Raw genomic sequence first — 13,688 nt, 5'->3', positions numbered from 1 at the left:
TATATATATATATATATATATATATATATATATATATATATTATAATATATTATAATATGGGTCTACTTCACATGACTGAAGACTGAAAATAATTACTTTCATTTGACTGAGACCACAATATCTAATTTTCAAAATATTGAAAACTCATTTGACTGAGTCTCATTATGCTGAAAGCTTATAATGCTGCATTTCAAAATACTGAATTTTAAGCCATAGGCATAATGTATTTCCCTTCACCTGTGGCTTGCTTGTGATAAAAAAACATTACTGTAACTTAAAGTGCCGACTGTCAGAATACCAATACTAGAGTAGAAAGTAGTGTTGTAATGTTTCTAAACATGGGTATGTCTCTACATTTTTATGGAAAGTATCTAAAGTAGTATGGCAGACGTTTTGTGGACTTCTTGAAGAAGTGGCAGTGTGTACAGTACTGTAAGGTAAGTAAAAGGTACATGCGGTTTTCCCCACTGTAGTGCGATCTTGGAGTTAGTATATATAGCTGGGGGTTTGGATTTATATCATCCTGTTTCTGTTAAGAGAGTAAGAAATTAGTTTTTAAGTTTTGGAAAGAATTAGTCGTTGGTGTTGTAAGTGTGCATGTCTATGGTCAGATGCCCAAAAATATGGACAATATTTAAATAATGATCTTCCAAAATTAGAAGGTTGATAGAATAACAGGTTTTGCATTAACATGGAATTTCTGAAGGGTATGAAGTTTGAAACTCAAATGTCTGTAATTTTCTAACTTTAGTCTTTAGTGATTTGCCAGAAAACCACAATATTTTGAAAAACAGACCAAAAATATGAAGCAAAAATCTGGACATTCTTCAAAAATCTGTACAGTTGGGAGATATAGCTGCATGCATAGTTTTAACAGTTTTCAAGAAATGTCCTTATTGTGTAGTCCTTTATCAAAAAATCTTTCAAGCTTTATTCATAATTTGAAACAGTGAGCATGATAAAATGTAAGGTTTATAAAATAAAATCAACTTGTGTATTTTAACAGGTTCAAGAATTGGAGTTAGTATATACAGCATTCATAGACAGCCAGACATCTGGGAAGACCCAGAGGTAATCTTCTTTCATTAAATGAATTGTGTGGGCAGTGCATACTGTATTTTAAACTGCATTATGTCCAGAATTCTCAGTCTGCTTGAAATCTGTATCCATTAATCTGATTATTCAGTTAGATGGCTGTTGTGTTTTAAATGTATGTGTATTTCTCCTGGTGTTGTAGATGAGACCAAAGAGTAGAAGTTACAGAACATGTTCCCAGTTCAAGTTTCACGTTCATTTACGTAAAAACTTGCAATGCTTGTAGTTTGTTTGAGGCACTGTGAATAATCTGAAAGTGTTTTTCTGATATTCTTAGTCATAGGGCAGGATTCAGGAAGGCTTACTAGGTTCAAGAGTAGTGTAAGCCTCCGTGTAAGCCTCCCGATTCAGGAACAGCCCAAACCTCCGTGTAAGAGACAGCTAACACGTCTCTTACACGGACTGGGCGTGGAAATGCTCAATACCTCATTTGCAGCTGAAATATATGCAAATGAGGTATTTGAGTGATCCAAGAAGCCCAAACCAGTCCGTGTAACGGACGTGTTAGCTGCAGAAATGTACTCAGCTGACAACTGAGTACATTTCTGCAAAAATGAAAACGGAGCTATGTCAGCTCCAAATAAAGGGTGCATATGTTTCATTAAGCATGCCAATGGCCAAATATGTGGCCATTAGCATGAAAAAGTGTTGCAAAAATATTATAAATAACTTTTTTTTTTTTCGTGGGATTATGATGTTTAACTGCAGCGCACACCAGCGCAAACGGGGTGCGCTACCTAAAACTGAAAACCGAAGCTTATAAGCCCACAATTGTGGGATTTATGTATTACATGGAATGTCAATGGAGGGACTTGCAGACCAAAAACAATATGGCCTCCGTTTAGTGGTTGTCAAGGGGGGGAAGCTCCGTGTAAGACATGTAACTAAGCATTACTAGGCAATCCTATGTAAATGAGGGTTACAATACTGAATCACACTGCCACATAGGTAATGAGCACTTTCTGAGTAGTGTAAGAGTTATAGAAGGGGGAGGAACAGAGTAAGAGGTAGGTGACATCACGGGGGGGAATGATAGAAATAACTGTGTCACATTGGAGGGCAATGTAACGTGACAGATGACAGACAGACATCAGGGAGAGAGGTGTGTCCCAACAGAACACTAGGAAAGTCAAGAAATAGAGGGTGCACACTATCCCTACACTCAAATTTTCTTGAAATGCATGCGCTGCAGCGCGTAAGGCAGGCTCAACATGTGGGGCGTGTTGCAAACCGACGGTTTGCACGGGCGGACAGTGTGGGATGAGTCAGTCAAGTTCACACCGTGTAAGGATGTGTGCGCGCGTGTAACACCGTGTAAGGATGTGTGCACGCGTTTAAGTGACTGTGAGCATGCTTAAGCTGGTGTGCACATAGCTCCCCTTGAGGAAACAGAGAGGAAACAGGAAACAACCAAAATACAGGGAAACTGCCAGAGGATACTGCTGGAGTTAATTGGTGGAAACAATTGGAAGCAAGCAATTACACAGGCAAACTAGAAGCCCAACCCAGCACTTAAAACACTGTAAGGAGCAGTGCAGGGTGTTTCTCACAAGAGATACTGCAAGAAAGTAAGCTATCAGAATTGAAAACTGAAAAAAGCTGAACTCAGAGCAGAAATGCTAGGGGCTGCCATAGCTGTTATAATCAGGCATAGGCGAATTGCTGAGGGTGGTGATAATGCAGATGCTGACAGACAACCCAGAGTGAGGAGAAGGAGAAGAGTATACAGGCCCAGGGTCACCTACCATGGGTTACATGAGCTGGAGATAGTAGAGCGCTACAGAGTGGACAGAGACCTTCTGCAGCAAATTGTTGAGCTGTGTAGGCCACGCCTCACACACAGAACCAACAGAGGGGAACCCATCCCAGTGGAAACCAAGGTATGTGTTGGCCTAAGAATACTAGCAACAGGTACCTTCCAGAGACCAACTGGTGATATGATGGGGATATCACAGGCATCAGCCTCCAGGGTACTGCACCAGTTCCTGGATGCCATGTCAGCACATGTCGGTGATCATGTATATTTCCCCAATGCCCGTGAGGTTGTGGCCAGCAATATGCGTCTCTTCCAGCAAATAGCAGGATACCCTGAGGTATTGGGTGCAATAGACTGCACGCACATACGCATCAAAGCACCAGCCGGTGAGCGGGGTAGAGCCTACATGAACCACAAGGGATTCCCCTCCATCAACTGCCAGGTCGTGTGTGATGCCCAGGGCATAATAATGAATGTGTGTGCTGGCTGCCCTGGGAGCTACCACGATTCCCACATCTGGCATCTGACGCAGCTGTACCAATCATTTGCCAGTGGGGACTTCCCACACGGACACCTAGTGGGGGATGCAGGTTACGCACTTGAGCCGTGGCTGATGACACCCATCAGAAATGCACACACACCTGAACAGGAATGCCATAATGAGGCACACGCACAAACACGTAACGTCATAGAGCGTGTGTTTGGGCTGCTCAAGTCACGGTTCCAGTGTCTGGACACATCTGGTGGAGCCTTGCAGTACACACCAACTACATGTACCCAAATGATCATGATATGTGCCATGCTACATAATATGATCCTGCGGAAACAGCTGCAGCAGGACCAGCATAGGGCTGGGTCAAACATACCCCCACCATTGCCAAGGCCACCACAGGCAGAGGGTGACTCGGAGGAGGAACAACCTGACCTTGCCCCAGTAGGCAGAAGGAGGTGTGCCCAGTATGCCCTGGCCTTGGCAAAGAGGCAACGCATAGCACATACACTTGGTCAGTAGGAGCACTGGGACTGATACCCACTCTGACTCACTCATATAGTAACAGGGATGCCTAACATGACACAACCTGCTTCCAAACATGTACAGGGAGTGTAGTATGTGCATCCGACAGAGGCAGCCCTGCAGCACCACCCGAGGCATGAATGCCATGTGTCAAGTAATGTAACACCATGTACCATATGCACACCTGAGGACCCTGACTAACATCCACCCTCACCCATCGCAAACCACACAAACACAAACCCACAGTCATAGGTACCACAAGGGATAGGAACCTAGATGTAATGCTACCCAATGCCAGAAGTATAAACAGCAAGATGTGTGCAGTGTAACCGCACACAGTATAGAGGATGTACATATCAGTGCTGTAATAGACAACTGGGACAAAGCCCACACCAGCACCCTAAAACTACCAGGTCACACCTCATACAGGGATGTACATGTGCAAAAACATGGAACAAGCTACAAAACGAGGGTGACTAGCAATAAATGTCATGGATAACCACACCCCCATGTTGGTACCACAACAAGAAGCAACATGGATTAGCCATGGTCAAATACCAATTGCTAAAACTGCCCACTACTAAATAGCTTGCTGCAGACCACTGTCCTAATAGCAGGAACTGCACCAGGCCTATGTTCATAGGTGCATAGGTTCATACTAGGCTATCTGCCCTAGGGCATATATAAGCCTAGCCCAGAGTTATGTGGCTTCCGCCACCCCTTCAGTTCTAAGGATAATATGCCCATTGTGTTGCTGTGCCTCTGTCAAGCAGTGACACTGAGGTTATCCCTGGGGTATACCTGCGATCACCCATCCATTGGTCATGATTTCTCTCGAACAAAGCCAGCGAGGTGCCCAGCCTCACATGTACCAGGATGATGTTCCACAGCATAGGGAGTCTCTTGGTGATGAATCTGTCCCTCCAGCACACCCTATGAATAGCCGTGTTGAGGTTTAAGTCTCCTGCCCATGTAGATCTGTTGGAGTTAGAGGTTTTGAGGTGAAGCATGTTCATTAATTCCGGGTTGGACATGGCCTAGTATGACAGGCACAGGCCACCTCTGAGCAGATGGTAGGTGACTGAATAGAGCTGGGGTTCCTGCAGTCAGGCAGCATAAGACATACATTTGAGACCTTTTATCCGTCTGGTGAGCAATGTGTGGGGCCTGTCCAATTGCTGCAGGTGTTGGGTCAGAAACATTCCGAATGGGGCATTGTACTCAATCATTGGTCTGATGAGTGATGAGTACAGGGGAACAATGACCTCCCTTGATCTAGATGTGAATCCCTGCATGATGAGGTGGGCAATGTAGAAGGTCTTCCCAACTACTTTGGCAACGTGAGTGTCAAACGAAAGGTTACTGTCAACCTGGGTATCCAGATCCCTGATAACCTCTCCTGTGCTTAGAGGAACTAGGGGTGACCTTGTTCTTCCCAAAGGGTATGACTATGCATTGTTTAGCATTTAACTCATTCACTCCGGAGCAGCTCAGGAAAAGCTGCCTGCGTAATTCCACCATAGAAACAACAGTGCAGCCTGAGCTCATTTTCAGAAAATCCATTTGTAATAATATAGAGAAAACAAATGTTCATAACTCTTTAACTATAAGAGCTAGACTAAAAATGTAAACACAAAAGTTGTTCAGCAGACACTGACCTTTCCAGCAGTGTAAATGTTGATAGTGTATATCAAAATCATTATTAAATATTTGGCAAGGAATGCTGATATTGTGCATATTTTTTACCTTTTTGGAAAAACAAAGCATAATATCTTGGTCAATGTACCATGCAGACCCATACAATTTGAATTTAATTTGTTAGTATGAATGTCAGCTTTAAAATGTTACCTTAACCATTACTGTGCAATGTTCCATTCTTGAGATATTCACAGAAATATGATTAATATATTATTTTTCATAATTGATAAATAAACTAAGCATAATATCTCATCACCTGTAACAGACAGAGCCTACATATCAGTGTAGAAGTTGTGCATCTGAATGTCAGCTTCAAAGTGATGCATTATTTGTGTGATCACCATGCTCCCTTGCAAAGATATGGGCATAATAATGAAAAGTATTGTAAATGTATAATTTTCATAATCGTACAAGACTAAACAAACTGTGATATCTGTACATGTGTAGAGTGCACAGACAGTTCTTTTACCATGTTGTAAGGAGTAACACTGTCTTCAAAATGAGGTATTACTTGGCACACTGACATGATCCCTTGCAAAGTTATTTACCAAAATATGAAAAAAATCATAATTTCCATATCCTACTTCCAAACAAACTTTGATTTCTGCATATGTGTCCAACATACAGGCACAATTATTTTACCATGTTGGAACCAGCAATACTGTCTTCAAAATGACGTATTACTTGGCACATTCAGATGCTCCCTTGCAAAGTTATCTACCAAAATATGAAAACAAATCATAATTTCCATAACCTAAGTTCGGAACAAACTTTGATATCTGCACATGAGTACAACATACAGGCACTATTCTTTTCCCATGTTAGAACTATCAATACTGTCTTCACAATGAGGTATTACATGGCACATTCAGATGCTCCCTTGTAAAGTTATTTACCAAAATATGAAAAAAATTCATAATTTTCATAACCCATGTCCAAAACAAACTTTGATATCTGCATATGAGTACAACATACAGACACCATTCCTTTACCATGTTAGAACTATCAGTACTGTTTTCAAAATGAGGTCTTACTTAGCACATGTAGATGATCCCTTGCAAAATTATTTACCAAAATATGAAAAAAATCATAATTTCCATGACCTAAGTCCTAAACAAGCTTTGATATCTGCAAGTGTCCAACATACAGGCACAATTATTTTACCATGTTGGAACCAGCAATACATTCTTCAAAATGAGGTATTATTTGGCACACTGACATGATCCCTTGCAAATTTATTTACTAAAATATGAAAAAAATCATAATTTCAATAACCTAACTCCAAAACAAACTTTGATATCTCCACATGTGTTCAACATACAGGCACAATTAGTTTACTAGGTTGGAACTATGAATTATGTCTTCAAAATGAGGTATCAGTGCATCCAGATTCTCCCTTGCAAAGTTATCTACCAAAATATGAAAAAAATCATAACTTCTATAACCATAACTCCAAAACAAACTTTGATATCTATACAGGTGTGCAACCTAAAGGCACAGTTCTTTTACCATGTTGGAACTATGAATACTGTCTTCAAAATGAGATAGTGTTTAGCACATTCAGATGTTCCCCTTGCAAAGTTATGCACCAAAATATGAAAAAAAATCATAATTTCTATAACCGTAAGTCCAAAACAAACGTTGATATCTGTACAAGTGTATAACCTAAAGGCACAGTTCTTTTACTATGTTGGAATTATGAATACAGTCTTCAAAATGAGGTATTACTTAGCACATTCAGATGCTCCCTTGCAAAGATATTTTCCAAAATATGAAAAAAAAAATCATAATTTCCATAACCCAAGTCCTAAACAGACTGTGATGTCTGCACATGTGTACAACATACAGACACTTCTTTTATCATGTTGTAAGTACTAACACTGTCTTCAAAATGAGGCATCACTTGGCACAATTACATGCTCCCTAGCAAAGTTATTTACCAAAATATGAAAAAAAAAATCATAATTTCCATTACCCAAGTCCTAAACAAACTGATGTCTGTGCACGTGAACAGCATACAGACAGTTTGACATCTTGTAAGTTATAAATACTGTCTTCAAAATAAAGTATTGCTTAGCATGTTGAAATCTTCTCTAGCAAAGTTATTTACCAAACTATGAAAAAAATATCATAGTTTTCATAACCTAAGTCCTAAACAGACTAATATTTCTACATGGGTAGAGCATACACACACTGTCTTCATAATGAGGGATCACTTAGCACATTAGCATGTGCCCTAGCAAAATGCAATGTACTGTAAAATGAGAGAAACAAAGTAGTGTGTGTGTGTGTGTCCGGGGGGGGGGGGGGGGTGCTGGAAATGGCTCTGCTCGACAGGGGCACAGGAAAATTATTTTCTTGGGTGGCGAAAGCCAAGGTACATTTTTTGGCTAGGCTTATATAGGCCCTAGAGCCAAAAGCCTAGTACCTACCTATGAACCTATGTACGTATATACAACTGTACTATATTCTTTATGTTTCACTGTTGTAGTCCTACATTGTGGGATGATTCCCAAAGCTGAAAGGGAGGAAGGATAGAATATTAAGGAGTGGCGAGGATGCTCTGCAAGATGGCAGTGGCAAATCCTGCTCTCGACTTGTACATGGCAGAAAGACGATGTTTGATAAAAGTATGCATTGAAGACCAATTTCCAACCTCCAAAATGTCTTTTGTGGGCACACCTGTAAGAAGAACAGTACAGGCAGCAGTAGCCCTATCAGAATGTGTCATCCCAGCATCATGGGGTTTCTTACCATGATGGCTGTAACAGAAGGAGATACATTGGGAGATCCAGTTTCTAAACAAACCATCTCTAAATGTTTTTTTCCTCAGAGCTATTGGCAAAGGCCACAAACGGTTGGTCTGATTTCCTGATAGTCTTGGTTTGGTCTAATTAGTAACGGAATTGCCATGTACATCCAAGGAATGGAATATCCTTACCCCCCCCCCACTTGTTTGTGGGGGGATGGGGAAAAGTAGGCAAATGTATGGCTTGATTTAACGAGGTCTCTGTCACCATCTTGGGCAAAAAGGAGGCGTTTGTCCTGAGTGGGAATGTCTGGGTGGAAAAGGCCTGTCCAAAAGTTAGAGAGAAAGCATCTGTCTTCCAGGCTGATTTCACTTTGTTGAGCATTTTCCTTGATGGCAAAAAGGTCCATCAATAGCACCCCCATTTTTTTTTTTAAACAATGCTGGGAAATACTTCCTGATGCAGATGCAACTACTTGTAGGGGGTCTGAAACGTTTCTGCTGAGGTAATCTGCTAGATGGTTGTGAAAACCTGGCAGGCACTCTGACCAGAGATGCAACCCTAGGGAGTGTGCTGTTACCCCAAACATTCATTGCTAGGTGGCAAAGGGGGTAGGAGTGGGTTCCCCCCATTTATGTACCACAAAGTACAGCTGTGTACACTTACCATAAATGTAGATGTTCGAGTGCATTCACTGTTGCAGTCATCACATTTGGGTTATCTGCTTGCAGTAGCCCTCAGTCGGCCTGATTATCAAAGTCTTGGGTCCTGCGTCAGTTGCTGTCTTATCTTCCATGACGTCAGGTAGTCAGGGGTATAAAGCATGCAGCCAACGCCATTACATCAGTTTTTCTTGACCCAGATGTCAGGTGCCCACCCTTGCAAAGTTATGTACCAAAATATGAAAATAATCATAATTCCCATAACCTAAGTCTGAAACAAACTGATATTTGTACATGCCTACAGCATTCAGACCCAGTTTTACCATGTAGACACATATGATTGTAAATATACACATTCTTGTTGTAGCCAACATACTGCTGAATGGGTAAATGTAAACAGAAAAAGCAAGGTAAGGACCGCCACTCCACTAATGAACCCAGTACAGGAATGGGACTTCAGTGGCAGGCAAGGCCATCTTATCTGTCCAATAGCTGTGCTGGTTACCCACTCAGACAGCTGATACCACTATAGTCTCCCGACCTCCTTCAGTGTCACTCTGGCAATATATATACATGCATATCTTAGGTTCATAGGTTGGTACTAAGTTATTGGCCCTAGGGCCTATACAAGCTGGTATTGAGATGGGCCATTTAGGGGGTGAAGTTGGCACTCAATCGATCTGCCAGGATATAGGCAATATCCTAGGGATCATTATATTTAATGCCAGTCTGTTGTAGCTCAGAGCGGATCAGAGCATTGCCATTTAGATTCTTGGCATAGTTATAGAATGTTATAATTATATATATATATATATATATATATATATATATATATATATATATATATATATATATATGGGTCTACTTCTATTCACTGACAGCCCATTTCACTGAAACCCATTTGGTCGACAGCTCATTTCATTGACAAAAGTATTCAAGGCAAAAACCTGGGTTTTGCCCCCCTCCCCACTGTTGTGCGACTGTGGAGTTGTTATATATAGTTGGGGTGTGGGCACAGCCCCCACATTGGGGGGTGGGGGCGCAGCACCTAGAATGTTTGTCGATGAAATGAGCTGTCGACCAAATGGGTTTCAGTGAAATGGGCTGTCAGCGAATAGAAGTAGACCCATATATATATATATATATATATATATACATGCATATATATATATATATATATATATATATATATATATATATATATATATATATATATGTATATACATATACATATACACACACACACACACGGAACAATGTAATAAAGTGCAATTACATTATTTACATACATAGGTATAGGTAGTTGATGAAGAATGAGGGGGTTGGCTTGCAGTGACTTCAGCAGAGAACAAGCACAATCTGGCTTGTGCATTTGTCAAAGTGATAATGACTTCTACTTATGTGAACAGTTACAGCAGCTGAGACTTTTACCAGAAAAGTGATAATGACTCACTGCTATATTGTAAGTGCACTTATTGCTAATGTGATAATGACCTTCCTTTCAGTACTGCAAAGTTATGCATGCTCAGATAAAGGTGATAATTGCTGCACATAACCTGTTGACTAGGCATTCATTATATTACCTTGTGCAGCTGTTGTGAGTCATTATCAGTACAGAGAACACCTGAGTAATTCAGTAAAATAGTATAACACTTGCATATTACTGAGCCCTTCCTCCCACCTAAATTCCACACGTGACTGACAATCCAGGAAAAATGCACAAAAGAATATGCTAACTCCATGCTGGTAGTAGTCAACAAGTGATGACCTTTATCTCACTCATGCAACTACTAATCAGAAATAGAATAATACAAGCAGAAGTGATTTCTTGTCTGCTTATTTTACTTTATGCTATTAATTAGTCAATGGTGTAACTGATGTATTATATGCTCACATATTACACTATAATTACATTTCTGTGCTGTATTAACTGATGTAATCATATGTAATTTTCAGACAATTTCTGTGTTTCCCCAGTAACCCATCCAGTTGTTTGCATTGCATATGCACAAGCACCAAAAATGACACAAACTATTTTGCCTAGCGGTCACTTTAGCAGGCAGACCATGTATGCACAAGCACTTCCCTGATACACAATAAGTTATTTCCCCAAGCAACATCCTCATTACTATGTCCAGGTATACATGCACCTAAATGAAATGTTTCCCCCAATCAACCGTTCAGTAACATTTCCTAGTATGTGCAACCACCAGCATGAAGACTTCACCCAAGCAACCCCTTCAGGAGAATGTTGAGGTATGCACAAATCACCAAAGACCTAAAAAAACACAGTCTCATATCCAAAGCCACAGAAAGAATCGCCATGGAAATGATTAAAAAGGACATAGACCACCTCCACAGACAGGCCAGTCACTAGCAAAAGTCTCTCGGGGCTCTGTGCTGGGTTTCTAACTTTTTGCCATCTATTCCTTGGAATTCAAGGCTAATATCAAGGAAATTAGGCTGACCAAGTGTGCAGAGGACTGCAAACTAGGAGCAGTCACAGAATCCCCACAAAGAAACTAACATCTTACAGGAAGGACTAACAGACAAATGTTCATTGATAAAGCCACAGCTTAAAACGCACAAAAAAAGAGGCATAACAATCTTTGGGTAATTTCCAAGGGTATCTGACTTTCCAATTAATATCACATCCCTAGCATGGAGCTTTTGTGTATTCGCAAAACAAAATGAATTGCAGGATTTAACTTTCTTTGTGAGATAAATGATGGGGTGACCATGCTCTCTCCAGCCTAAGGACATGTATGTGCTCTCCTCTCATTTCTAAATTCAGAAATGCAAAAGAAACTTTTCTAGAATAGTTATTACATCCCTATTTTGAGCAAGACAAGTCTTGTCTCTCCCTCGAAAGGCTTCGTCACACATTCAGTGTTAGGAATTTTTTTAACTGAAATCCATTGTAAATACAGAAGAATACTATTAATTCTTTAAAAGATGTTTTTCATACATAAAACCAGACTATTTTAACCATCCTCTGAAGTTCCTAGATGAAGTTGTTAGAAAGCTGTTAGTAAGTGTTCCAAATTTTGCCCATTTGTTCCACATTATGAGGGCTAGTGTTCCTCATTTCAGAGATAGAAGGTTGGGAGCTATGAATGCATCTAAAATGTTCAAAGCTAAATGTCTTCCTTGTTTTCGTATTTACTGTGCTTACAGAATCTGTAGTAACAATTTATAGCTGCTGCCATTAAAACTTCCACATGCATTCATACTTGTACTGTGTGACCCAGTTTATATCTGAAAAGGTTCAAATGGCTAACACACTAACCTAATAAAAACAAAACATTATGACCTCATTCAATTATTACATCACCACGAGCATTATCAAGCACAAACTCCTACAGGATACTACAATGATCACCTCAGCACCACATTTAAACTTCAGAATTTAAAATCCTAACGAATTTAATATTCCCATACATTTTCGTAAGTTGTAAATAGGAATAATGGCACGTCTTAACACTCAGGACCTTCTAATACACGTGAATCAAGAGTTGCTGACATTTTAAACTGCAGATTATTTTACATGGATTTAATCAGTTTAGGAGAAACATTCAATTCGCAGAGACACAAAAAAACACTGTTCTTAAGACAATAAGAATGGCAACATAAAACGAAACTACAGTTATCAGCAGTTCGCAAAATAACTACTACACCATTACACGAACATTATAAAGAAAGCAATACATTGTCATGGTACTACCATAAAATACTCCAACATTGTTTTAGCACTTCCTATTTTGGGAAGTACAGCCCTCAACCAAAATTAAACGCAAAACAAGAGGAGAATACATGTATGCAGCACACTAAACACTAATTTAGAGGATTCTGAACTACAGAAGGAAGACGCCATATTGGGGAGTGTCAAACATGTTTCCCCCAATGCCAGCGTAAACATACAGTTATGTGTCTTAGAAGTCATCACTGTTACAGCCTTTAAAAACCTCCACCCACTGAGGTGAATCAGTGTCATCTGACGGGATACACTATCTGGATCGGTTAGCCGGAATAATAGCATACGTGCATCTGAAGCAGCAGAATCCCAGCCCCATGATATTATATTATCCCTTTACTACTTGGGGCTCATACAGGTGGCCAAAATTCAAATGATATGGCAGCCGCTGTGGCCCACACCATAATAACTTTACTTGTCTTCCCACTTCTATGAAGTCAGAGCTATATAATCTGCGTTATGTCTTTCAGTATTCAGCTTAGAGATCTCAAGTTACCGAACTTAACTCGTCCGTACACTTACTTTTAAACAGACGAGAATGGGACCTGAACAGGTGAACTGCCATGTTAACCATTTTGAAGCTGAACTGCACAAATGCCTTATCTGCCTTATACTGATATGTCAATTAAGTGCTCACATAAGGAATTTGTACAGCCCTGCTAAAGATGGCATGAAGTTAAGAAAACGTGTATATATTTGTTACTACCCCTACACTCACAAATAACTACATGTACACTACAAAGGCTCGCCGACCTCTCTGACAGTTGCAGCTTAAAGGGAACAAGTAGTGCGCCCGGATAATACATATGCCCTGCTCTAGTGGGGAACCAGGTTAGTTACTGCATTTTTCGGGTGGACTATGCTGCAATGTTACCTTTTCAAATTAAGGGAGGAAGTGTTACAAACTTAGTAGACAAAATCAGTTGTGTTAGTATAAATAACTGCCAAGCCATTAAA

At 40.2% G+C, this 13,688-nt stretch overlaps 1 protein-coding gene across 1 annotated transcript in view; it reads left to right on the top strand.

Moving 5' to 3' along the window:
• Positions 1 to 13,688, top strand: part of LOC122813483 (cytochrome P450 4B1-like) — a 517,660-nt gene that overhangs the window by 411,508 nt on the left and 92,464 nt on the right. The window contains exon 10 of the mRNA XM_044085822.1: positions 1,008 to 1,072. Coding sequence (XP_043941757.1) covers positions 1,008 to 1,072 — 65 coding nt within the window. The remainder of the gene's footprint in view (positions 1 to 1,007; positions 1,073 to 13,688) is intronic.

This window comes from Protopterus annectens, chromosome 10.part0 (genome assembly GCF_019279795.1).
Source record: "Protopterus annectens isolate FY-2018-M chromosome 10.part0, PAN1.0, whole genome shotgun sequence".
Lineage (NCBI taxonomy): Eukaryota > Metazoa > Chordata > Ceratodontiformes > Protopteridae > Protopterus > Protopterus annectens.
The sequence above is the reverse complement of the archived record's forward strand: the minus strand, read 5'-3'. Positions and strand labels throughout refer to the sequence as shown.